We start from the raw sequence: 27551 nt of genomic DNA on the forward strand, positions 1-27551 counted from the left end.
CCAAGGGGGAAAAAGATGAATTCATTGAGATACATGAATAGCAGTTCCTCAAATGGCATGGGAGTACAGATTTAAGCAAGGGTAGCGATGTTAACTGACATTCAAGAAAGTCTGGGATTTTAACTTTCTGTCTAACAGGAAGTCATTTGTCTCACTTCACCCATTTCTGCCTGCCCTTTTCTTCATAAAGCTGTGCTGGATGGTTTTCACCTGTCTTGCATCTATCTACCTGTCGTCATCCCAGCATGCCATTCATGTGTCTTCCTGTCAACAACTCATGGGGCCATTCATCTGCAAACTATCTATCTGCACTACATCCCAGGTTACGTTTTAGCTGTCTGCCTTGATACATGCCTGGGTGCCAGTCACCTGTCAGGCTACAGTATCTATGCACCCAGATGACTTTATTTGCCCTGGGTTGAGTCTTTCAAGTGACTTTTTCTGTCACTGAGTTAAAATTTTGTTTCAACTCTGACCATGGGAATAACCATATTGGAAAAAAGGCATTGTTTAAAATATTAATTTGACATTTTGGGGAATGTTTATTTACTTTCTTCACAAAGTTATATGAATTATAGATTCAAGAGCTACTCAGATTATCTTAGCATAAAGACTAGAAACATGGAGAAAGAGTTAGCCTGGTTCTGTCTGATGTTAACTCAATCTGCCTACCAGCACATAACTGCCTGTAAAGGCAGATGACAAAGATGTGAGCTTCAGAGCTGCTGGTAGGTGTAGCTTTGAACAGTGCCAGGGTAGATATTTCCTCTTGTTTCTATTTTTATGGTAAACTAAGCTGAAGAGCTGCTGACTGTTGCTTTGTATCAATCTTATCGTCTGACTCTCAGCAAGAAAGATTTTTTTTTTCTCCCAAAATGTTGAACTATTCCTTTAAGGTAAAAACAAGGATGCCATTTGTTATTGCTGTGAATGTACATGAAAAAAAAAAGAACACAAGACTGATCAGTCCCACACATCAGTTAACTTTCTTTGTAGAGATAGTTGGTCATTCAAGAAGAAGCTAAAAAATAGAATTTGTGGTTCTGCATTGTCAATGTAAGTGTGTTGGATTGAGAGCTACTAGGTGAACCCTAGTATGGTAATATGACAACTGTATGCACTACCCATAATGCAAGGCGCTTTAAATGACCATCAAATGGTGTGAGAAATAAATAACAGCAAATCAATATCAAAAACATACCAACTGCTTTTTATATGGGCTGAATTTTCCATTTCAGTGTTCACTGGCCCTCCACTGTGTGTCTCTTGTACCCAGCTTGAGAACTTAGTCCCACGCTTTGGCATCATAGTAGTTCGGAGCGGAGGGCCAGAGAGAGCGTCCAGAGAGGTGACATTAGCCAGATGGGAGATGGGGAGGGGCGAGCGCCTAAAGGTGAGGCAGAGTCAGAGGTGCAGGAACACACCTCGTATCCGTTCTCTGCGTGGTCCGGCTGACGGTGCACGTTGACTCTCGTCTCTGTGCTTTTGGGCTCTGTCTCAGGAGAGTCCGACTGCATCTCGGTGCACAGTAGCCAGTCTTTAGCGATCAGGCGGGGATATCCTGCCTCCACCTCCATGTCACTGCCAGGCACTCGCCAGTACTCCTTCCCCTTGAAGAAATAGGACGAGCCTTGACGAGGCGAGGTGAAGGAGAGGGTTGGGATTAGTGTGTGCTATGAAACAGAGACAGTAATATCACCAATACTAAACCTCACATTAGGTAAAAAGCTAACTTAGCCCTTAAAGCAGAAAAATATGACGCAAATTAAATATTAAAATATAGCAAACAGAAATGTATTAGCAGGATACTTGTGAAAGAAAAATGTATAACTAACATTAATGATTCTCTTTAGCTGCTTCCTGTAACCTTTTCTCTCCATCCTGCATTGTTCTCACTGCCAGCACTCTCTTCCTCTCATCTATCCATCACTTAAACCTGTGATTTCGTTCTGGTTTCTGTCTCTAACACTCTTTGCACTTAAGTGTTCACCATGAGCTGTCACCACATCGTCTTCACTTCTCTCCTCGCTCCATTTCCCTGTTTTCTCTTCATGCTAGGCCTAAAGGCAGACAAAGGTGTTGATGAAGATCCAGTTCCCCAGCCCAAAACGTGTGTGTATATGTGAATTTGTGTGTTTGACTTTCTATACAGCATATACATGCATATCCATGGAAATGGGGATTTTGTTGGTACTGTTCCCCTCTTTTGCATTTGGCTTGTTCCACCATGCACACATCAAAGAGCTTGGATCAGGACCTGTGAAGCTGGCGAAAGCTCAGACACAACACAGACCTCTTAACACCTGACAGGGAACATTCAGCTGGGAGTTGCCATAAGGAAGAGAGGTGAGGTTGCTTGCTCCTGCTGAGTGTAGCTTGAAATAAGGAGTAAGTCCCTCCTGCTAATTAGTTGTTTGTGTGCCAGTTTCCAGCATCTACAAGTGCTTTATCAAAGCTTAATCTGGACAGCCAACTGGTGCAAGAATTTCTTAAAGGGGGATTTGCTTGGTAAAAGCTGACAAAACAATGCAAGTTAAAGTCAACATTATCATTCTCCAGCACCTGGGGATCAACTCCAGATTTGAAGCTCTCATCTACTCAAAGAAAATGGGAAGAACATGCTGATATTATTGTCTCTAATTACTCAGTTTAAGTCAATATCCCCAAATTTAAGTTTTAAATGACAACAAATCTCTTTTGCACTTATGCAGTAACAGTTCAAAACCTGTATTTTTGTCATTTCTATATGACAGAGCGTCTCACAGCTTCAGTTAGCTTCAAATATACATGTGGTGCATGTTTTCTTTGTGATGTAAATAATTTCATTTAAGTTTAATGGTGGAATCCAAGTTTGCCTTGAAATATTTAATTAAAAACACATTTATGAGAATCTGTTCAATATGACAGATCATTACAGAACAGTAGCACAACTAACCAATCTGGGGTTTGTAACCGAGTGAGTGTATAACACAAGCAACAACTGACTATACCAAACAAGTACAACAACAAAGTGTAGCTTTGACTCTGACTTTACTTAAGTACACACACATTTCTGACTTATATATAGTCAACAGCTCGAAAAAAAAATGGTAGTAAGTAGTAAGCAATTAAAAAACTATTCTGCTCCCATTAGGATTCAAAACAGGGGGATCAACTGATCCGCATGATTGATTTGGCACAAGTTTTACGCTGCATGCCCTTCCTGATGCAACCCTCTCACAAAAAGGTGTTGTAGACAAAGAAAATGAACTTGACCCCTAAAGACCAGAGTCTCTGTTTCATACCTAACTCACACACATACACACACACACAACCCAATATTAGCATGCTGCTGAGACAGACAGTTAAACTGTTTTTTTAAAATAACATTTTTTTTAAAAAAAAGGGTAAATATTTAATTGTCCACGTTTTAAAAGAACATTGTACACACAAGTACAGAAAACATAAACCTTTGGCCTGTTTTTAGTTCATACAAATCCAGCTGCCTTATTGATTTACAATATTTCATATTTGGTGGCTCATTAATTCTAAAACTATTGTCTCCACATCCTCATATGGTGCGCAGACATTAAATCAGGTTATGAAACAGGCTCTCAGTTTCAACCTATTTAGTCAGGGAGTCTAAATCTCACTGAGCTTATTACTGGTACTGTAATGTGCTTTTCAAGTTCTACCTCTGAGATCAAAATCAAAACAAATAAGCTGTAGATAAAAACTGTACCTGTTATGCACTTGTTCAAAACACATTTCAAAGGAAAAAACTTCCACAAAGTCAGGATGCATCAACCTATCAACCTAGTGTACATTTCATAACAGAACTATTTGATGAAACTGCAGTACTGCAGTATTTACTTTACTGTAACATACATCAAAACATGCTAACTCTTGTGCAAAACAGTATAGTTCTAAATTATACATTTTTATTAGCGATTCTTATTAATGCAAGTAATTATCCAGCACACACTAATGCTAATGCCTAATAATGGGTAATGTCATTCTAATGCCACAGATATTTTCACACTCATATACAGTGTACACTACAGTATGTAGTGGTTTTATACAATGTACTCGACATTTTATAGGTGGTAAGAGACCAGCACGTTATACAGGCACAGATGCACATTGTCTGTAAAGAACACTGACATGGCAGACTCAGGCGTGACATGCTCCAGTAATGATCATATTACTCCACATCCTCCTATAAAGCTAGTCGCATTCAGAGAGTGGAGAGTAAAAAGAGAAGGGGAGGTTAGAGGAAGGTTTTAAAGGAAGGTGAAGGAGAGCCAGGGGAAGGGATAAACACAAATGATCATTACACATGTTAACTGAATAACATCAACTACACATGCGTTTGAACTAATGCATTGCATTGGGGTATCAATTTTTCATTAAGTGTTGTGTTTCAATATAACCTTGGGCTTTCTTAAATGAATGGTCCAGATTATATTGATTAAAATATTTCTCTCAGTTGGACACTGTACTAAATGTCAGATGGCACTGTGATTTCTACATGAGGGCAATTATAAAAGTCATATTTTAAATGTTAGGTAAGCTAAAAACAAAAAACCAATTAAAAAAAACTGAATAATTCTGCTGTGCGAAGATTTCTATGAAGTTGATCATTACACTAATACTCAGGAATAGTCCATGAATATTTCCTCTACAAGATTAAACTGCTGCTTGTCAAGCACCTCAGTTCGTTAATTAGAAAGGCAGGTGAAACATGTGTCACAGCTCTGAGACCTGATATTAATATCCTGCTGATCTGCTTTACTACTTGGAGTTATCTACAGCAGATCCATCGACAGCATATATCTGTAACAGTACTGTAAATGTACTGCATGAGTCAAACTTTGTCTAACAAACAAACCTAACATAGCATTATTTATTTATTTTTTTTAGTTTATTTGGTCAATCCTGTGCACATTGTGTATAACGTCAGCTATGAAGCAGCGTTGACTGTTTGAGTGTGACAAAGATCATATCAGTGGCTGGTGTTGACTTTTTCAAGTCAACTGTCAACTGCTGTCAGCGGTTCACCATATGGTATATAAACTAAAAGCAAATTTGAGGCCATAAACTGAGAACAATCCATGTGTCATCCATCTGGCACTGACACTTCTTCCCCGATTTGTTTCAAAAATTTCCGACTATAATCATATTCTGGAAGCAGTTTAATTATATATGAGCAGAAGGCAGTGCCCATGATGCCACAGGGTAAAATTTTTCATGCACGGCCACTCAGTGACAACAGAGGAGTAGCTCTCTCAAAAGGAAAGACGTCTTGGCTGTGGTCACTGAGAGCCATGCACAACCAGCTGGAAAGTAGCAAGCACTAGACCGCATGAAGACGTACTTACATATCCACATGTAAAAAAACAAAAAGGGGACATGACCAGGGACAATCTGGAGGCCTTCAAAATAGCTTTTGTTCCCAGTGTAGCTGCAGCAGAGTGAACGCCTAAGCTGATGGCAGAATAGTGAGAATACAACTGAAACAAGAACTAAATCAGTATTGAAATGCTGTCATTGTGCCAACGCTGTAAAGATGCGCATATTGATCATTGCTGAATGCTTTTAAAGAATAATTTCTGCTCCACTTTAAACAGTGTCACATGATTATGTGATTTGCATGATTCAATCTGTGCCCGTGGATGTGACGACCTGGTGTTATCTGGCCTGTTATTGATTGTGTTTCATGAATCATAAAATTAATTTGTGTATTTTATTTGTGGTGGACAAAATATACCAATTAAATCATGCAGATCAATAAAGCACACATAAAACAAACTTTAAAACAATATTAGCTGATTTGGGTCACTTAGAATTAGCAAAACAAGATAAAGAAACTGATTTAAAGAAACTTGGTAGCAAACAAGCCTATGCACACATCCAGCAAACATGAGACCAAAGACTCAACCAGCAAACATATGTAAAAAGCCAGAAAGTTACTCAACCGAACTTATTACCAACATAAATACAAAGTTTCTTAATATCTCAAATTAGTTTCCATTTGCATATCTGTGTGATTCAGTCAGTGCAATGGGGTGTACATGGTGTGTGCACTCGTGTGTGTCTATGAGAAAGCCATTGTAATGATGATAGGGAGTGCTGGCTGAGGAGACCGATAGCTGCAGGGAAGTAACTGATGCACTGAAGCTGTAAAATGCACGGATGCCCTAAGGAGTAAAAATGGCCCCTCCATTAAAAATGTTTCTTTCACTGCTTTTTTTTTTTTTCTTGCTCTGGTGCCATTCAAGTCTTTTACAGATGACAATGACAAGCTGACTGAATGCTCAGCTGTTTGAATGACAAACTTCATTTTATCTTGGAGGAAGGCAGAGATGTTGCAGGAGATGGATCAGAAGAACAGGATCAGCATTGACTGTGAGACATTGATTGGACTGAGGTTAATGCCGGAGTAACTCTGTGTTGAACCTCCTTGATTAGATTAACGATACTGTCATTCCATCTTAGAGTTTTTCAAATGGTGAACTTCTCATGAATCTGACTGACTCCACTGAGCTTACAGTGGCAACATGGCTTAATGAGGGAAGGCAAGCTTGTGGATTCATAACATCCAACATTGCTCTCCACTGTGGTTGCAGAGTAAAGGTCAAGCCTGTTGTTGGCAAGCTGAGATCTCAGTCTTACAGCCTCTTTCTAGTAGACTGACTCAGTATCTGTAATGAAAAAGTTTGTTGTCTGGAAAGTTGAGCAGATTGCGTCCAAAGAGTCCCTAAAGGCAAACAAGCTGCTGTACATTTCATTTTCCATAACCAGAGCACACTTTTTAATCACCATTATTGTGTGTGTACACACAGTGTAATATTTACCAAAAGCTGATATATCTATGATATATCATGAGTTTTTGTGTGGCTGTACCTGGGGTGTGCAGTTAGCATATAGTTTTCAATTGTAGGAAAAACTATGTCACTGATGCTGTTATTTGTTAACAATTATAAAAACAATAACTGACTCCACAAAAGCCATCTAAAATGTTGCTGTGGGTATTGATATGGGATAGATTTAACTTAGGAAAGTTATTAAAGTTATTAAAGCTAACTACTTGTAGCTTTTGGAAGTGCTGCAAGGTTGAATACTGCGCATTTCTGGCAAATACCTTAAGCACTTTTTGACATTAAATTTGTTAACTCCAATTCTGAGTTGCAATTACCAGAGGTTTTCCTCACTTTTCACAGCTTCCAGTAAGACTTTATATACCTGTCTTAACATTTTGGACAGTTTTTCCAGAGATGAGAAAATGTCTTTTTATGGCTTCTTTCAATTTTAGTTTATTTCTAAATCTAATACACCTCAGAGCATTACAGTGGCTATGACTCAATGAATTAATTAGTGAGGGGAAGTAAACAGAAAAATAAAGTAGCATGAAGCGTTCATTTTTATGGCTACTCACCATCTGACCATCTCATAGCATCGTCCAGGTGTGGTGGCAGCCCCTTCCAAAGTGTACTGTCTTTAGGGTAGCCCAGGTCCATACGTCTCAGGTGGTCATCATAGCGCCAGTAGTGGTTGTCTTTGAAGAAGTAGGTTTTGTCATTGTGCAGCCAAACAAAGGCTGCATCTACTCCTTCCAAGGGTAGGCCAAAGTCACTGATCGGACGAGGGTAGCCCTCTTCAACATTATTGTCTTTAAATACCCAGTACTTTAGACCTGATGTGTAAACAAGGACACAACGAGAATAAAACATACTTTTAAATTTGGAATATATCAATTCGACCAGCAACAGTTTAAAGTACATAGCAAAGGGGCAGCACTATGCTTAGTCATTCAACTAAATCCACACTGAAAAGTACAAAATGAATGCTAAGATAAATCTGAAATCAGACAAGAGATATTACCTTTAAAAAATACTATTTTGTGGTCCCCAGGTCTCTCATACACAGCATCCACACTATCCAGGTTGGGTGGAAGGCCCCTCCAGAAACGATGAATCTGAGCTGGACGAAGAGACACCAGGTGCTTCTCTCGAGTTAGTCGCCAAAAGTACTTCCCTAAGGCAGACAGGAACAGGTCAGACCTGGGAACTTTTCCCCCAAGATCTTGTAGTCATCTATTACATGAAAAGTCATGTTTAGTTTGGTCACACTGTCAGTGTTAATAGGAAAGAAAATGCTTATACTTGGAAGGAGAAGCAGAATGATTCAGCAGACAGGGGAACCTTTCATCAACACACATCATGTACTATTACTCAATTTAATAATAAAAAAAATAATTTTAAATTACTTTATTAAACATGTTTTGACAGAAAAAACATGTCTTGCATCTACTAGCCTGACTGGCTAGAGAGACAAAATGATCAGTATCAGGTTCAGGAAATGATATGTACACAGCACAACAGGCTGGCCACTATAGGAACATTTTGTTTGGGCTGCAGAATAGGTGATGGTGTGTGAGCTGGTGATATGAGCCCTGGGAGCCACACATGACTTGGCTCTCTATTGATCGCTGGAGCTAACACTGTGTCCTGTGCCCAGCCCCTGTCCCTTACTCTTTCACTTTATCTCTTCTCCATTCACCTCTTTTTCTCTAGTCACTCTCACTGTCACTCTATCTGTCTGTCTATCTGTCTTTCATTTAATTTCTTCTTTCAGGCTTGACTACCTTTGAAAAAGAAGGCCTCCCCTCGTATTTGGGCCACAGCATCAAAGTGACTGGTGCATCTGTCTGGGACATCTCGCGCCAGCCTGAGAGAGGAAAGGAACATAAAACAACCTCACTGATTGCAGGACAAAAAAAGGACTGAACCCAGTTAAAATCATTTACATAAAAAAACAACCACCATGTGATAATTGCACTCACCCGCTGACATAGTCTGAATATGTAGATGTATGTGCATGTGTTTCCTTCAATTTAACAGGCTAAACATTAGGCAAAACGCTATCACGCTGACACGGTGAGGTCCCCTATTGCATTTATGCCCCAGGCTAATAAGTGATTTAAAGCACTGACGTGGTCGGCCTGCCAATGATGAAGCCATTAGCACCACAGGGCTGCCACTGTGAGTGGGAGGCCACCAGACCTTGTATTACAAACAAAGCTCTCCATTCAGAGATTTGTTAACACGACACTGCTGCCTAGTGGTCAATATTTTTGATCCGTGTCAATGAACCAGTTTTTCCATGCATCATGCCTTGGAGGTGGTGAAAATTAGAGGACAGTGAAAGGCTGATACTTCGGACGCACGTCATCACTCAAAATTCACTTATGGCTCATATGTTGTGTAGCCTACCTGACTGGCTGCACCGTGGGTTTGATGTATAATGAGTGAAATACACTTCCTATATGGGGATATGCATCCATCCATCCATCCATCTTCTATACCTGCTTATTCCTTAACCAGGGTCACGGGAATCTGCTGGAGCCTATTATATGGGGATATTTGGTGGGATATCTGTACAACCCTTTCAGTAGTTGCAGTGAAATTTTGTATTGATTTTTATAGTCCTTAAAATTGACCTCTAACTCATCTTTCCTGCAGTGCCCCCTTTATATCAACTGTGACATTTTTCATGGTCACTCAGACAAACCTTGTGGTGATCCTTCCTATATTGCATCTCCGTTGTCAAAATATTCACCTATTCAAATCCACTCATCATTGTTATGGACCTTTAATGACTTTTGATCAAAGCTGAAGCTGAATGATAAGTCAAGGCCCCAATAGCCATGAATTTTGTGGTCATGATAGCTAGAGAATGAAACTCACCCTTTGTGGTGATCCATTGGCTTATAGCACAGCACACTGCTGTGACCCTGAGCTCATGTTCATGAGGTGAAGAACTCTTGAATTTTATGATTTCATGAATTGTGTATATGGGTTACCCTATAAAGTCAAACTTCATTAGCTCTCCTAGAACAGTGACTCCAAACAGAGTACTTCTGTAGATGTCATGGTTTATGGGATTGTGAAGTACCTCAAATAATTAAATTAAATAATTTATTATCTAATTGTTCAACAGGCATAATTTGTAGCAGATAAAAAATCTCCACTAAAAGTCATAGCTAAAAAGTTCAAATAGATAGATAAGTAGGATAAAAAGTTGAAGTAAACAATGCAAGTTAACAGGAATATACAGTTTCCTAAATACACCTGCAAGTAATACATTTATTGCTGATTATAAATAATTAAAATGTTAAAATCAATTCAAATGAACACATTTGGGCAGGACGGCAGGGATACATCTAACAAAACAGGTTGTGAACCACAGCTGCATTTAGGGCCTGTCAGCTGCTATTTTAACTCTGCCTTTCTGTGTTCATCAATAGGGGACATTTATTACAGCCAACATCTTTACCAAGGCAGTGGATAGAAACACCAGAGGGAAAAGAATGAACCATGGATGAATGTGTGTTTTCAAAGGCCAGAAAACATTAGGAACATTATCGATAAAGAGGAAACCAGAGTAGCTGAGTTCATTGCATTGACCTAAGATTACATCACATCTTCTACTTACAGGAGAGTCGATCTGTTTTCAGGAAGGTCCAGCAGGACAGGAGGTTCAGCTGTCTGTGAGGGGTTGCCTGGTCGAATAGTGTGGGATACTGAGTCTCTGACACCTGGGGAGGATATGTGAGGTACAATGAGAATGCCATAAAAAAAACAAAAACAAAAACAAAAACTTTAAAACTATTTGATAATCTATTTAAATAGTTATGATTCTAGCTCAAATTACTCCAATCCAATACTTCAATCCATCTCCCTTGCAATGTCAGTCTACATACTCATTAGTTACTCCCCTGTACATGGCAACTCATTAAATCAACAGTCTGATAAAATCGTATGGCAGAAAATGGTCCAATTAACTCGATCCATGTCTTCATTAATCAATATCCTTTCTCTTCAGAGCTGAACCGTTGCTCTTTCTCTTTGTCCTGAACAAAGAACAGTAGATGAACGTTCCCTCATACCGTAGAGCTGCCACACCCGGACCTTGTCTTCATAAGGTAGGTCATATTTCAGAGGGTCTCCTACAGGACCCTGGTAGTACGGTCTCATGATGGACTCGATGGCTGAGGTGTGGACCAGGCCGATGGCATGACCAAACTCATGGACTGCAACTGCAAAAAGGTCCATCCCATGGGAGTCTGAAGAAGAGAATAAAAGAGAGATGTTCATCAGCTTTTTAAAAATACATCTTTCTGTCCTTCTCTGTTCAAAGGCAAGATATATAGAAGTCTAGATTCAAAGAACTACATTAATCCCAGAGGAAATTGCCAAAGAACTCAAAATGGATCGCAAATCTGATTATTTTTAGCTCAAGTTGAAACAATGTTTTAAAAAAGAGTGAATATGTAGATCTGGGGTCACCAATCCTGGTCCTTGAGGCCCGCTGTCCTACTTGTTTTCCAGATATCCCTGCCCTACATGCTGCTGATTACCTGGACCAGGTGTGTTCAGCCAATCAGAAACTGGAAGAGCAGAGATAATTGGAAAACCAGCAGGACAGTGGGCCTTGAGGACCAGGATTGGTGACCCCTGATGTAGATGATCTGTGGCCTTTTACAATGTACTTATCATGTTTTATTTAATTATGCTTGCTTATTTATGAGGCTTCCTGTTCAGCAGTACTGCATGAAAATATGACATCAGTTGTTATCTACTGCTAGTAGCAGTAATGTAATACAGTCATTTAAAAACCAAATATGTACTGTATGTTGTGTCAAATACTTGCATTCAAATACTTGACTTTTAACTAGTAATGTAAATACACACATCTATTTGAGTTTGGAACTCGAATAGAGCAAAAAGTACCATCCACTTTTGAAAACTACAAACTCTCACCCCTCATCTTTTAACCTGGAGGTATTTAGGAGAGCAGTAGGAGAGTATTTGCAGAATGCTGCACACAGCATATTTTTCTTCCCTACAGTCCTTACTGTCCAGCATGGTAGTAAATTACTTAAGAAAACTGCATGTTCAAAATCTTGGGGCAAAGCTCCTCCCTCACTTTCAATTCACTCCGCACCCTTTTGGGGCAATCAGCGAAACCAAGAGTTTCATGGACAATTTTGTAAATCATCAAATGCTTTTAGTTTAAAAATTACTATCTCAGCTTCAGCTTTGACAGAGGTTACCTTGCAGCTTAAAGTTTGTGACTTTGTAGAACCAACAACAGCCCCTGTTGCACATTTTATCCCTTTTATGAGTGAACTCTATAGGTTGTAAGTTAAGAGGCATGACAGACAGCTCTGGTGGCTTTGAGTGCTATCAGGTGTGTGGTGGAGTGCGATAACTATGGTAATACTACCTCAGCCCCTGGGCTGCCAATCAAACCCGCAGTGGGTAAAGACACTCACAGAGCCTGCAGGCTACTAGAGCACCTTCCTCCCCATGTTTGGCTGCAGAAAGAAAATCCTCCAAAACTCAGAGTCTGGCTGCGCTAAGCAAGACAAAACCTGGGTTTATAGATTTAGGTTTGCGAAAATGCGAGTGCCAGTTTGTTGAGCCAAGCCCGCTTAGAGTTCCTTGGTGGCAAGGCTGAAGTCTGCATTCTATTAACCTTATGTTGGCCTTGACTTGGGAACATCTCCGGGCTATACACTGTCAAAGGACAAAGGACAATTGGAGCTGTGCAATTTTGCTTACAACACCTGGGATATTCAGCAGCCAAATGTCAACTGTAATCTACCAGAGCACATGGTGCAGAGAGGAAAAGTGGATAAAAGGAAGGATCGAGATGAGGGATTCAGAACAAAGTAGGTACCATATCATCGTATTTACAGTCCATCTGAGGTTGACAGAAAAAAATCCCAGTGCCTGCAGGACAAAGTCAGAGCTGTGAGATTTGGGTGGATGAGTGAGATTCATTGAGTTAGCCGACGCTGTGGGCAATTTAGAACACAGGAAAAAGAAGGAGAGAGAGGCAGAAAAAGACATTCACACAAAAGCAAAATTACAGTGGGTATGATCAATAACATTCAATGCATCCAAATAACGTTAGTGTTTTCAGGGGACCATAAAATATTGAAGTACAATATCTTATTACTTTAATGCATGGTAAATACATTACATTAAGGGGTAATTCTACCTTGGATATAGCATGATGTATCCACACTGCTACAAATATGGCCTGCAGCATTTAGTTAAAAGTTTAATAGGGATAATGTTCCATAAAAAAGGCAGAAAATAGCAGGAGCACAACTAGCTGAAGGCTATTCTTTTAATTTGATGCCAATCCCTGTAGTATTGTGGTCTGCCATTACCTTCTGCTGTAATGATTTTATTTATCAGACATATCCGAATTGTTTTTAATATGTTTAAAGCAGACAATTGTATGTTAAAATCTGGAAAGAAATTGATATTCACAAAGAGAAAAAAAAAACAAAGCCTAATTAGGCTAAACTAAAGCTAAATGACATAAAGCTGCTTGCAAACCATCTTGGCAGAGTCAAGTATAGTGCCCTCCCTGTTTTGCAGCGGTAACAGACGGCAGCTTTAACTGTCAAGATTTTAGATTTTTTTTAAACCTATGACAAACACTGAATGCAAGAGTTTCACATAGTGCTAATGGCCAACAAATAAAATGCTTTAATTTTTATCGAAGAATTGTTCAAGCAGAAGAGCTTGTGCACTGAGCCTGCTGAGTCTTTGAGCTTTTTCTTATGAGAATCTCATGAACTCCCTGAAAATTAAATTCTGGAGATGTCTTCTACCTAAAGACTGAGGATGCCATTACCCATATATATGTATAGCTTGATTTTTTTTTAAATGTACAGTGAAGCATAGCCTTCATTTGATTCCATGCTGCAATATAGTTCAGGCAGTAACCCTTACTCACAAAGGGAAAGCTGGTCATATTAATATTCTTGAGGAGTAATGTACTCAAATCCTTAGAAATATATGAAAAAGGTGTCCAGAGAAATTAAAATTACACTTCTGCCCTTTGAAATATTTATCAAAGTGTATTAATTCCCAACTTGGTCTCCAAGAAGTGAAACTATAATTGAAGTCAGATTCTTGACCTTGATTTCCTTAAATTTGGAAATCAAAACATTTTGATGTTGGGACATTTTATTGTTGAGTAATCAACTTGTCAGAGCTCTCCGATGGACAAATAATATAATAATAATAATAATAATAATACCAATCACCTATTTCCATACTTATCCACCAGTACACAGGTACATAATCAGTCCATAACACACCCATTGCCCATGTGCTGGTCAGTCTCTGTTGTGTAGTGCATATGTAACTTTACCAACACAGCTGAAATCTGTGTGTTTGGAGACAACTTCCCTCTGTGATTCTGGTCTGCCCAAGGCAAATGGGCTATTAAGAGCTATTATGTCACACCAAGAATTAATTGAGAGGCATGGACGTTTGCATCAGCTCCTTTTGTGAACATTTACTGTGTTAAATTAGGCAAGTTAGGAGATCTAGAAAATGAACCTTCAAGCTATTGAGCAAGCTGGATGGCTGCTAAACAAAAGAGGAGATGTGCTACTGTCAAACCAATGGTCCAAATTTAACTAATATGCTTCCAGTTTGTAATAATGAGCAACAGTCATCATGCAGGCACATCTGGTTCAAAGCCATCAATGGGTAAACACAGGAAGAAACAAGGAAACAGCTTGTTTTTCCTGACCAACACACATGCCTGGAAGGTACAGTACAGACAAAATAATGCAGGCAAAAACAGTTTGTGGCTGTTTATAATACAGCATTGTTCAGCTTTATTATGGTCCACTATTATAAAAGTAACTAACATTATTTACATATGAAATTACAACATGTTAAAGCATATCTTAAAGCCTGAATAATAAGTATTTTAATGTCATATGACTACTTGGCTGTGAAAGGTGTGGCTTGGAGTGATGAATCCAGAGAATCGTCATCTGATTGTAGCTGCTATAAAGCTTTTAGGAGCTTTTTAGTATTTTTCAACTTTCTGTTTTGATTTTTTGGCCCACAACTATGCTGTTTATCTTCAGTCTCAGTGCTCCTATGTGCATTACTTTCAACAAAAAGTTTCAAAAGGCAGACGTGCACTTCCTGCCTAGCACTAAATGGCAGATGAATACAGTGGAGCATTTTGCCCCTAAACAGCCTGATATTTTTGAGAGAGTTGGTGAAGACTAAAAACAAATCTAAGAGCAAACAATAGTCAGGTAATAAAAACATAACTCCAAATGAATGAGTGAATGATAATTTTTCCCCACATCTGCTGGATGTGTAAACAGGAAACAGCTTTCTAATATGTTTGCCACATCAGCTTTATGAGGTGATGTCAGTGTTGTGCTTAAAGCTTCTTTCAATTGCTCCCAAGTGTGCAACAAATTGGTTAATGCAGGAAACTGAAAAACTGAAAAAGGCCAAACATTGTGGCAGTATAAAATGTTGCACTCAAAGAACTAGACCTCAGTCAGAATTGCTGCATGAGCTTGATCATTTCTTACTTTTTAAAAGTGCATGGTGGCATGTCAGACTGAAACCATTTGAATATCACATTTCTTTGGAGACTATTATCCTTTGATGTGCTTTAGAAAAAAAGAGAAGATCTGAAATTTTGTAACTAGTAAGGAACTTTTTGGCCTAAAACAAATCCCGTAAGTGCTAAAGGGAGTTGAATAGATGGTCTCAAAGTACATATGAGAGATTGCAAGGCCACAGGCAAAACCCTAAAGGAGAGGATCAATATCGTGTTTTTAGAGCATTGAAATAATGTCTCTAGTATACTATCTGTATCTAAAATCACATTCTGTGCTAAAATAATATTACAAAATCAAGGTCAGCAGTAAACAGTGCAGGCCTTTCTTTTATTGGCATTGACTGGTCATAAGAAACAAGGGGCTTCAGTGCCATGCACAGAGTGCAGCCAAAGAGAAAGAGGCAGATTCCTGATTTACAAATGAAAAAGTCTGTCGTTTTTTATTTGATATACATTCCATCTTTCATCATCGTGAGTGAAAGAAATAACCTTGAAAGCAAGAATCATCTAACAAGATGATTCACAGCCAGCGTCTTTTCACTCTTGCTCACAGTAAAAGCTATGTTTAACACTATGGCTCTTACCCATCAGGCTGTTGGCACTGTCAAGTAATTTATGACTGGCAACATATTTCTTTGATGATAGTTTTATTTGTTTTATTTGTCTGTTTAAATCAACATTATCTATGTTACAAATGATGCTCTTTGAAAAGGGGTCATTAAGACAAGAACACATCTCTGACTCCATGGCCCTGATCTTAAACCAAACCGTCATCTATGCAGATGATGCTGTAAACTACTACAACATCAGGCCATCATGTCCTGCTACGGCCTCGTACCACTGGGAGGCCTAATTGGAGCAGACTGAGCTGTTGCAGCATATGGTTCACAGCTTTAACAGAGCAAAAGCAAAGACTGGAAATTAACACAGGTCCTGGCTGCGTCATAGACTCAGCAGCTGGTACAGTCAGTGTCATCTACAACCCTGCTACAAGCTTCAAGTTCGGTCTCTGGGAAAGAGGAAAGCAGAGTGAGCCTATGAGCACTACCTTTCAGCCAGAGGTTTTAGTCACAGTTGAGCATGTGCAATTAAAAAGTCAGTTTTCATCTGAATAAATCAGTGATTGTGGTATTTGCACACGTACAAATAATGTTTGAAGAAATGCAAGCAACAGGATTATATCACTGATCTGCTGTGAAGAATACCACACCAGTGGTAGAAGAAATATCATTTATATATTTTCTTTATAAATTATTTATATTGTGGCTAGGCATTAAATGATCTTAATCATTTTCTCAAAACAATTTCCATTATCATGATAGTAACCTGACTTGCAATTTTAAAAAACACACACGCTGGAAAAATAAGTATGAGAATAGTAAAATAAAATAAAGTAAAATAACTGAGAAGTAAGACGTCTGCACAAATGATGAAACTGTGGCACAGAGAAATCACACAACACTGGTAATTTGAAAACACCTAGCATTTCTATAGCTGCTGTAACATTGTATATGTTCCAAACAGACAACTTGTGAAGACAGAAAACACAAACCTTTTCCAACACTGGAAAAATGAACATCACAATAGACTACTGCGACTCCTTACTTTTTGTCATTAACCCCAAATTAACACCACGCCTCCAATAAGTTCAGATTGCTGCAGCTTGGCCTCTCACTGGTTCCAACAGATACCATCACGTCTTGGCATCTCTCCATGGCATTCCTGTTCATTTTCAAATTACATTAAAATGCTTCCTATTACTTATAAAGCACGGCTTACTTTGGCCCTGACATACAGTATATTTGTGATTTGCTAACAACTTATGTGTTGGCACGCAGCCTCTGGCTCTAATCCTCCGTACAAGTACAAATCCAAACTCAAAACCAAAGGTGATCAGGCCTTCGTAGTTAGAGCCCCAAAGCTCTGGGATGATCTCCCAGAGGATCGCAGGCTTTCTAAATCAGTTCCTGCTTTTAAATCACAGTTTAAGACCTACGTCTATAAGCTTGCTTTCAACTGATGTCATTTTTTCTCTAAGCATGAAATTTACTTGAGTACAGCAGATAAACTTTTCACAACAGTTCCTTACTATAAAGACAGACTGACTTTTCTGCAGTAAACAGTGTGTCCACAACCCTGAAAATCTCATCACTATGTTATTGTGTCCAAAAAACTCTCTCATCGATTGTCATTGGAGCAGCTCGTAGTAGGCAGCACAGATTGTAATAGTGCTTTGATGTTTGGTAGAGACATTACTTTCAGCTTTTTAGTGCCATAAATCAAAGGAAACACTTTGCTGTCAGGTAAAAATACTTTAATTGCACTTAATGTAGTGCTGTTTTCTCCTTTATCTTCACAATCATCTGTTTAGTTAGAAATATAAAAGAGGGAATAATGTAAGTCAACAGAAATCTTCAATTTGGTCTTTTAACTGCTAAGAAACCAATAGGTCAGGTTGCAAGACTATGAGAAATGTTCATGGTGAGATGTTGCCCAGAAACTCTCTTCTCCCTCATCCTCCTTCCATCTTCTAAATATCTTTTTCTACTTTAAACTGCATGTGTATAGGCTATTTTCAGTGAAAATTCCTCACCTGGTGATCTGAAGGTCCAGGCCTCATCATCATCAAAGTGTGTATCCCCTGCGGTGAACCTCTCTCCGGGGAAAAACGCGTGTGCCACTGTGCCCCCTGGTCCGTCAAAGGGATAGCCGTCATTGTGGTCGGCCTTAGTGAAGTCAATTTGAATGTCTGCGTCACTTCCAGCCACCTCGTGGAAGTTAAGTGGTGCGATGTCACTCCAGACCTTCAGGGCGTAGTACATTAGAGCCCGAACAGTGTCCCTGCCCAGTAAGGCTGAATCCTTAGGAAAGGTCCTCACTCTGAGAGAAGAAATGGGGAAGACATTTATGTCACATAAGAGAAGAAAGAAACAAGCAGGGGTTATCATGCAGCAAACTTTCACTCTTCTGAGTGGTGTTTACTGATCCAGTAGGTGTAGCAGCAGTTTTTAGCAAATTCACACTTAGATGTAAGTACATGTCACGTTACACATTTTCTGAGTAAAATTCTCAAAAATAACCCCTCTACTAAACACTTAAAGTAACATCCCTATCCTATCCATTACTGAAAAAAATGTCATGAATGGAAAAAACATCCTGAGTCCTTCCTGCTTTTTTATTTGTCTCCTTGGTGACCTCTGTAACACTGTACAGAAAGGGACAGAGTTAACAATATCCTCTTTTTGTTTGCCAATAAAATGGCTCTTTCTGTCTGAGTTTTAATCCAGCTTTGACGAAGTAGAACATAGTGTCTAGAAAACGTATTCAGACATATTAAGTTGCTGAAAAGAAAAAACGCTCCTTCCAAGCATACATTTGAATTTTGTATTAAAAAAAAAAAAAACAAAGGGTCAAGTATATTATAATATGTTAGAGCTGTAGGAATATAAAACAAGGCACACAGCAGTGAAAGTAAAGTCAGTTTTAAACATTATATTTTTAAGAAATCTTTGAAAATAACTCTGACAGTTATTTTGTTCTCTGCTGAGCGGGATACAAACTTACTTTACTTTTGGTCTATTCAATTATTTATCACAGACAACACAGATAAATTAATATTAATATGATGATAAGATTTGGCCAGAAGGTCAATTTTCATGAGCAGTCCCTGGGCAGGTTGATGTTAATTTGGACTGATCCTTGTTTTTACAATTAATAAACAGTGCTTGGGTTACATATTTAATGTTCCTTTAATTTGTTTTTTTAACCAAAATTAAAACACATTGTATATGTGCCTCACACTGAACCTAGTGTGCAGGGGTAAAGTTATGTGTGTGTTTTTAAAATCTACTTTGTTCATTTCACAGGAGTCTTGTCTGTTGCATATTGACAAAAGATTATTCATAATACACTTTGGAAACACAGATTAGAACATTAGCTCATAGAACAAATATCAACCAATCATCTGTGTCAGAGTGAAAGCAGAAACCCAAGGGTCCCTCGTGTCTTTCCATAGGTGATTCAGATAATTTCGTTTTAATTCGTCACAGTTAATATCTGCCAACTTGACTAAATCACTTTTATCAACATGCCACAGCTACTCTGTGTGCCAGGCCTGAAGTTACCTGCCCTGAGATAACAGTGCCTGGTGTAGTCCACTAAGCTCCACTTACAGCATAACAAATATAGAAAACAATGATGTGAGTTCTGCTGAGACACCTTCAGACACCCATCCTTTGTTATCCTGATGACCTGCTGATGAGCAAAATGATAACAAACTGATAACTTCTGCATCACAACGTTTGCCACCAGCTACATTTCAGCCCTTTCATCCCCTTCAAGCTGTTTCATTGACTCAGCTTGTAGCTGAGGGTGACCGAACCTCTACTGTCAAAGTCAAACTTCTGAACACCTGCCAGAGCAGCTCACGCCAGTGAGGTGTCTTTAATCTTTTAAACCACTTCTCAAGGTGCGCACTAGTAAGCAGTTTCTGTCTTGTTTTATCTCTGTTTCAGTTTTGTTCTCATTTTTCACTGTCTACTTTTTATCTAGCCTTTATTGCATTTGGTTTTATCTTGTTTATCTCATCTTATTTGTTTTGAAATATTTTGGTATTTCAATCCCTGACAAACTCCCTCTCCAGGATTCGTTAGCCTTTTCTCTCTCAACCTTTCCCTATTTTTTCCTTTTAGAATTTCGATGTCTGCTCTCTCCTGGTCCTCCTCTAAAAACCAACTGCACGGTAGCTGACCAGCACAAATAAACTGCAGACTGTCGAGTAGCTAGCCTGACCGTGCTATTCTCCTCAGCTTTACAGAATTTTGCAGCACTTTTCCATTTTGGCCTCATAGCTGCACTCTGACTGTGTTTATCAGTGTTTGGTGAGCATTTTTAAGTGAAAAAGCTATTTAAAAAAAAAAAAATACTGTCAACTGCTGCCCAGAATCAAATGGCAAACAGACACGGTAACAGAGTGCAACATTTATGGGCAAATGGAAATAAAAGGAGAATGTAAGTTAAAACTACATTTGCCAGGTTTCTCCAGATGAATGGCAATACTTATTTTAAGTATCTGCTAGAAGAGGCAAATAGGCAACTGTGTCACCTTATCAACCTAAATGGTGATAATAGTGTTGTGTTTACAGTAATTGTAGATTAAGGTTTGTCAGATTATAGTGTTACAGAGTACACTATAGTAGCACCACTTGGTTCTCACTCATAGACTGATGCTATACTCCTAAAGAGGAGTCCTATAAACACAGAGGAGAGCAGTTACACTTAACACTTAAAATACACTTAAAACAATTTGTCTCTTCTCACATTTCTTCTTTCCACATGTTTTCTGTACCTTGCTAACATCTAATGTTTTGGCTTTCTCCTGCTCCTCACTACATTCAACTTGAGTTGCCTTTTCTCCTGCCGTTACCACAAGGTTTTCAACGCACCCAGTCATGTGAATGCGTTCATTAGTGCACCTAATTAATGAACTAATTAGCACATAGGTGTATGTCAAGATGTTGTCACAAAACACATGGACACTATTAGCAATGTTAATGAAAAGCAATAATAAAGAGAAGTTTGAAAATGTTTTTTTTTTCATTAATATGCAAATTTAAGCAGCAACTCATTTTAAAATCTTGTCAGATCACCTATGGTGTGGGGAGACCAGTGGTTTACAGTTAACTATGAATTTCTCTTGCTTTGATTTGTTCACAAAAATGCACCTACACACCCCATTTATTCACTGCCTGAGTGCATGACCCCCACTGCTAACCACAGTTAGCCAAGGTCACTGCAAATGGCTGCAACCTCCACAGACAATTCACCTGTTTATTAGTCCTGATTCAGACAGACGAGGGTGGGTGATTGTGTATGTCTGAGTGTGCGGCTGGGAGAATATTGATGAGAGCGAAGGATGGAGAGACACAGTGCATCGTTTTGTCAGTGTGTAAGTATGTACAGGCATCCAAATGTGTGTGTCTGCTTGTATCTATGTAATTCTAGGTAAAGCTTGCCAAGGTCAAAGCGTTCCTGCCCTGCATTTCTGATGCACTGACCAGTCTCAGGGAACTGTTGGTGTTTTCATAAGGAGAGTATGCTGTAAGTGCATGAAAAATGAAGCCGATTTCATTTCCCTGTGGTGCCTCCATTAAATCCGATTTACTTTACAGACCGTGGCAGGGATCTTGTCAGTTTGTCAATCTTTCACCCTGATTTTGACAACATTATTGATGATGTTTTAATCAAGTGACTAACTGTAGATCTGATGTTATTAAACAGCTCATCCTCATTCCATGAGGACGACAGTATAGGTTTCTGTTTTTATCTATATAGGTTTCTGTTTTTATCTACAGTAGTTGTTCTCTGGTCAGAGTTTTTTTTTTTTTTTCTTGACAAAGACTGAAGATAAATTAATCCCATGACAATATCAGAAATAATTTTGACAATAAATAAGCAAAACAAAAAACACTGCCACATATATTTCTGAAATCATCACTGTCTAAACCAGTGGTCGTCGAGAGCTACTGTCCTGCAGGTTTTCCAACTATCCCTGTCCTTCCAGTTTCTGATTGGCTGAAAACACCTGATCCAGGTAATCAGCAGTGAGTAGGGCAGGGATATCTGGAAAACAAACAGGACAGTAGTTCTCGAGGACCAGGGCTGGAGACCACTGGTCTAAACTAAATTATGTCAGGAAAATGCAGAATGCTAGTCATTAGGTAAATATTTAGTCTAATCAAAAACCTCAGTAGACTTCTTGTTTTTCTTGCAGATCTCTTTTCATATTATTATTAATAAATATATGAATTAAAATGGAACAGCATCTAAAAAACGTTTTATCTTGTGTGCAGTGATATGTCAAATATCAATGCTCGATATATTTTATAAGCCCTCAAACTTTTTGGTTTTGTATTCTGATTTGTGTATTGTCTGCCGTGGAAACAAGTAAGAACAAAACCCTAACTGCTGATGAAAGACAAAAGATGATGAGTTTTCATGGGCGAAAACACAGGCAAATGTGATCATTGTATAATTTTCTCAGCTCAGCACTAATAGAATCAGAGTATCGCTGATCAAGCTGATGTCTGTGTGATCATGGTTTTTTTTTTAAATTTATTTTTAAATTTCATGACCATGTCTGATGAGCATTTAGAGAGTGACAGGCACATGAGCCAGCAGAGTTTGGGGATAAAGTGTGGATGTAAGAGTTTTTGGCTGCAGCATACAGAGGGATTCATCAGCGGCTCAGGGGCTGAGGGGCTGTTTAGAAGCAACAGAGCTCCTGAGTGTGCATCATTGACTCACAAATAAATATCTGAGAACAGAGTGTACTGTCAGACGATTCCACATCAATCAAATATAATACCTACATAAAGAACTGCTTACATCAAAGAACACCCTAACACTACTCAGCAGGCAATCCTGGACAGACCGTGAATCTTTCGCTATGGTGCTTAACTGACAAACAGAGGATGGAAGAGGAGGGAAAAGAAAGGGGCATTGTTATAGGCTGCCAGGAATGAAGGAGGAAGGAGAGAGAGTAAAAAACTAAGAGATGAAATGTGCAAATCAACCACAAGACTGCTTTTGATGATTCTACACTTATACATGTGTTTAAACCCAGCACCCAATAACTATATTATCCTTGATTGTAATAAACTGACTGAAATCACTCTGTAATATACATGATTAAATGTATTTAAATCATAAGATTGTTTATTGTTCTCAAGATATTTTGTTTAGCACTAGTTCTGGACATGTTTTTTTACTTTATTTTTCTTTACTGGACAATCAGTCAAACATACTAGCAAGAACACGTCAAATATAATGAGGTTTGCAATTTCATTAACACAACATTAACATCATTCTTGGTGTAATCGCACATAAACGTTAAACGTGTTGATCCATATCAAAGTATTTTTGGCAGATAGTGAAAACCTTTTTTTGCCAATAATACTCCAACAGCAGTAATGACAACGTGGATAAAAGTTTGCTCTTAATTTGAACCTAACAAACTACTTGATTTATTTTAAAGTGGGGTATGCTTGTCCCTAATAAATTGGATTTGTTTAGGATTTGGTCTCTTAATTTCCTCTGTCTAAAAAGGAAATCTTTAATTCACCAAGTTGTAAGAAAAGAAAAGCTATTAAAGAGATTTAAACACAGGTTATCGAGACAGCTCGAATCTGTTTGCCTTTGAATCAATAAGAGGATGGTAACGTTTCACAATGCATTTTAAGTCTATTATTTGGGCAAATTAACATCTGCTCACCCTAACACGGACTACACACCTACACAAAAACTCTGCTGAAAGAACAGTTAGTCAGAAGGGGGATGTTTGAAGAATGGCAAAAATAAGCTTCAAAAGACTGCATTTCCACTGCCCTTGAACAGAGCTAGATAACTTCCTGAACAATCCAGGTAAAGACAGAAAAATGAGCTTTCTGAGCTTTAGGTATAACTAAACTACTGCAAATTAATATAATAAACCTTCTAGCTATTATGTTATTTAAATGGCTGTGGAGAGTTGCAATCATATTCATAGATACAAAATGGCTATGGAGGTTGCGCACCTTGTCTGACAGGCATAAAACATCTTTTACTGAGGTGTCTCTGAAAACACATCCCTGCAAGCTGTTTAGCCATCACTTCCCCATGACCTCAGCATGGCAGGGGGACCTCAAACAATATGAATATGCTCCAATAGACTTCAAATATAATCATTTAAGCCATGTCTCGGTAGATGAGTTCCCTCTCAAGTATATTTTAATTTATGTTAAAATAGTTGGTCACAACTTAGTGTCTCTCTGCTTCATCTAGTGCATATGAATATAATGTGTCTTTTGTGTATGCTGATAAACACAGGGACCTTGGAGCTGAAGAGTGCAGGTCACAATAAGAGTCAAAAGGTGTTACACTTTGTATGAGTGGATGTATTTGAGTGTTTCAGTGATTTTCCACCTCAGAAATCCGTTAAGCACCAGAATATTACAGTGAACTTCTATAATAAAGACACAAGCATGAAACTCTGCATATTCCATAGTAAACAAAATACCTGGATAAAAATGCTTTCATTAAATTCTAACCAATTATATCCAAACACTCCAGAGATTGATTGCTGTTGCTGTATTGATTTAAAAACAAACAAACAAAAAAACACAGCACATGGAATTTTAAAAAAATGTGACAGAAGTGAAATCAACAAATAATTCACAAGTGTTTATAATAAAATCATAATAATCTGTTTCTTGACAGGAGCTCTAGGTTGACAAAAAGGCCTGCATAGTTCATATATCACAATTTCTGGTAAATCTTGGCTGCCTTGTGCTTTCACACAAATGTGAGTGCTGAGAGCAAAAACGTGGCTTCACTGGACAGAAAAGACAGGCTGCCTTACTTTGCACAGCTGAGTGGGGCCAAGCTGAAGACAACATAAGGCATAATGACTGGCAGTGTTAGGCTGGGAATAGTAGGATGGGGAAAACGAGAGATGAGAAAAAGCAAAATGTTCCAGTCATAAAACAGCAGGTCCTCACAGCAGTTCACACTACAGTCCCCTGAAGCAGATGTAGACTCATGCAGTTTGATGCTGGATTGCTTTCACCTGGTTTTCCGCGTTAGTTGAGACCTACAAGAGTCCCCAGTGCAATCAGATCCTGACCCAACCCCCCCCACACCTCAGAAATTTCTGTATCTCTGACCGAAAACCTCCAGTTATTTCAACAAAGCAATGACACTGGGATAAAGTCACCAGGTGGTTTGTTATTGGTAAGCTATAACCATCCTGCTCCAGGTGACAAGTGATTCATCCCTTTGTAATCATCCCTTTTACAGTCTGAGCTTTTATGTCTGCAGCTGCAAAAAACTCCTGCAATCCTTATGCTGAAGAAGCTTACACTACCAAACTAAAGCTGACCAGATGAACCAGCCTAATATCTGTGGGAAAGTAGGTTTATATACGATGATTCTGCAGCTAACGATTTAGTGTCAACATCACCAATATACTTCTAACAAGAATAAGAAACTAGAGCCATGCTAGCAGCTTTGCTAGGCAGCAATTAGATGCAGTAGTACATTGAACTAAATGCTAATGCAGCATGCTAACGTAGTACTTTAATGTATTAGCATGCCAACATGGTAATTAAACCAATGTATTTGACAAACTGCAATTCTGACCTACTGAACTGCCAAACAACAGAATGTCTGCAGTAACTTATCATTGGTTTCATTGTGATTCATCCAATCATTGAGGGAAGACAACAAATGTCTAGTCATCAAACTTATTAGGACACATCCCAGATACATCTGGGAATTACAAATGTCTGTTCAAAGTTTTGTGCCAATCCATCTAACAGCTAAAATATTTCAACCATGTCATGGCTTAAAATATCAGTGTAAGTAATTCAGGCTTCAGTACAGTTGTCCGGTATCAGTATCCTGTTTAATGATATTGTTGAGAAGAACCATTCATCACTACAAAATGGATAACATGCTGCACAAAACAGAAACCTCTTTCAATGTTTTGCTCTGTCAGAATGTAAACATTTGTGAACCAACTACAGTGATAATCAGATTTCTCTGGACTGGTAAAGTAAATGAAAAAATGATGCCTCTGCATGTTAGCCATCTTTTCTCAGTTTGAACTGTACTTTATTTTCTGCTCTGTTTTTGTACAGTAACTACTGCAGCATCCTCACTCCCTCTTGCTCCTACAGCCTTCCTATCAGCTATGAGTTCCTGCATATCGACCTGTTTCTTCAATCCTCCAGTGCCCTAACGTCCTGCTTTCCTTCCCCATCTTACCTTAGAGCTATTAGTCTTCTCAGTTCATCATTTCTCTGCTTGGGCCCATCTGGGCTGTGTCCCTAACTGCAGGCTGGTCTGGCCGAAATAAATTTTAAGACTTTAAGACTCAAGTACATAAATACTTGTGTAACCAGAACTTGTCCACCAAACAATTTACTGCTACCTGTGATTTCTACTCTGCTACATTTTAACTGTACCTTAGTCATGACTTCATGTATATTCTAGTTTTTTTGTTTTTTTTTTGCCACTTTAGCTGTCACCTCATTGGAGTCCTATCCTGCAGCAACGCACTGGCAAACCTGTCAATTCCCTAAGGTTTTGATCCGGTTCTAAGGATTTAGGACACAGGTTCATATGTCTGGAAATGAGAAAGGTCAGCAAGACAAGCAAAACAAGACACCCCATCCCGCTAATAGCATCTTTCTGTGTTTACAGAACTAACATCTTCTTCATTTCAGCTGAAGCACTCTGTATACACTGCACAAATCAAACGCACTTTCATTACTGACACCGTCATCACATCTTCTGATGGCACAGCTGAGATTTTCACCTGTCTGTTGTAGTGTGTTCCTGCTGTCAGGTACAGACTGCAGTTTGTGGCAAAGCAACACCCTAATAAAATGAGATGTTGCAATTTAACCACTCACAATTCTGAGGGGGGGAAAAAAAACAACAGAACACTGAATATAAACTTAAAGAGGTAGACTTGGTGATAAAATCAACTATGACTGGTCAACTGACCAGCTGTCAGGGTGTGTACAAGCATTTGCGACTAAAATCTACTGCAAACCACAAGTCAACTGTTACCTGATTGTCAACAGTAATCTGGAGGCACAGCTGAACTTGCTAGGTGTTGATATCAGCATGCAAACATGTTCACACTCACAAAGCTAATATGCTGATGTTTAGCAAGTATAATGTTGGTTCACCATCTTAGCTCAGCTGCATGCTAATTTTCTAATTAGCACTAAACAGAAAACAGAGCTGAGATGTCATTAGTTGGGCAGTATTTTGTCATAAGTATTGCACTAATTAAATTTCTGACCTTATATTGGCACTAGAATTAAAGAGATCACCAACAACATGACATGTGACATCCATTTTAAGGGGAATCCAGGCAATCCATTCACAGCTATGGTAATTTGACTGGCCAGTGCTGTCAGGGACAATGAAACACAGAAAAAAAAAAAAACAAAAAAAAAACATAATTTTGAAGTTGCAAAAAACTCAAAAAATATCTGTGTATAGCCAGGCACTTATTATCAGTGTATTTACAGTACAATATAATATTTTTA

At 38.6% G+C, this 27551-nt stretch overlaps 1 protein-coding gene across 1 annotated transcript in view; it reads right to left on the reverse strand.

Annotated features, from left to right (window-relative positions):
• Window positions 1–1304: 1304 nt before the first annotated feature.
• The window catches only part of mmp17a (matrix metallopeptidase 17a), a 61304-nt gene continuing 35057 nt past the window's right edge, over window positions 1305–27551 (reverse strand). The window contains exons 4-10 of the mRNA XM_026297769.1: window positions 18044–18330; window positions 10931–11107; window positions 10477–10579; window positions 8627–8709; window positions 7864–8016; window positions 7418–7675; window positions 1305–1630 (exon numbers count right to left, since the gene is read on the reverse strand). Coding sequence (XP_026153554.1) covers window positions 1305–1630; window positions 7418–7675; window positions 7864–8016; window positions 8627–8709; window positions 10477–10579; window positions 10931–11107; window positions 18044–18330 — 1387 coding nt within the window. The remainder of the gene's footprint in view (window positions 1631–7417; window positions 7676–7863; window positions 8017–8626; window positions 8710–10476; window positions 10580–10930; window positions 11108–18043; window positions 18331–27551) is intronic.

This window comes from Mastacembelus armatus, chromosome 12 (assembly GCF_900324485.2).
Source record: "Mastacembelus armatus chromosome 12, fMasArm1.2, whole genome shotgun sequence".
NCBI classification, from domain to species: Eukaryota; Metazoa; Chordata; class Actinopteri; order Synbranchiformes; family Mastacembelidae; genus Mastacembelus; species Mastacembelus armatus.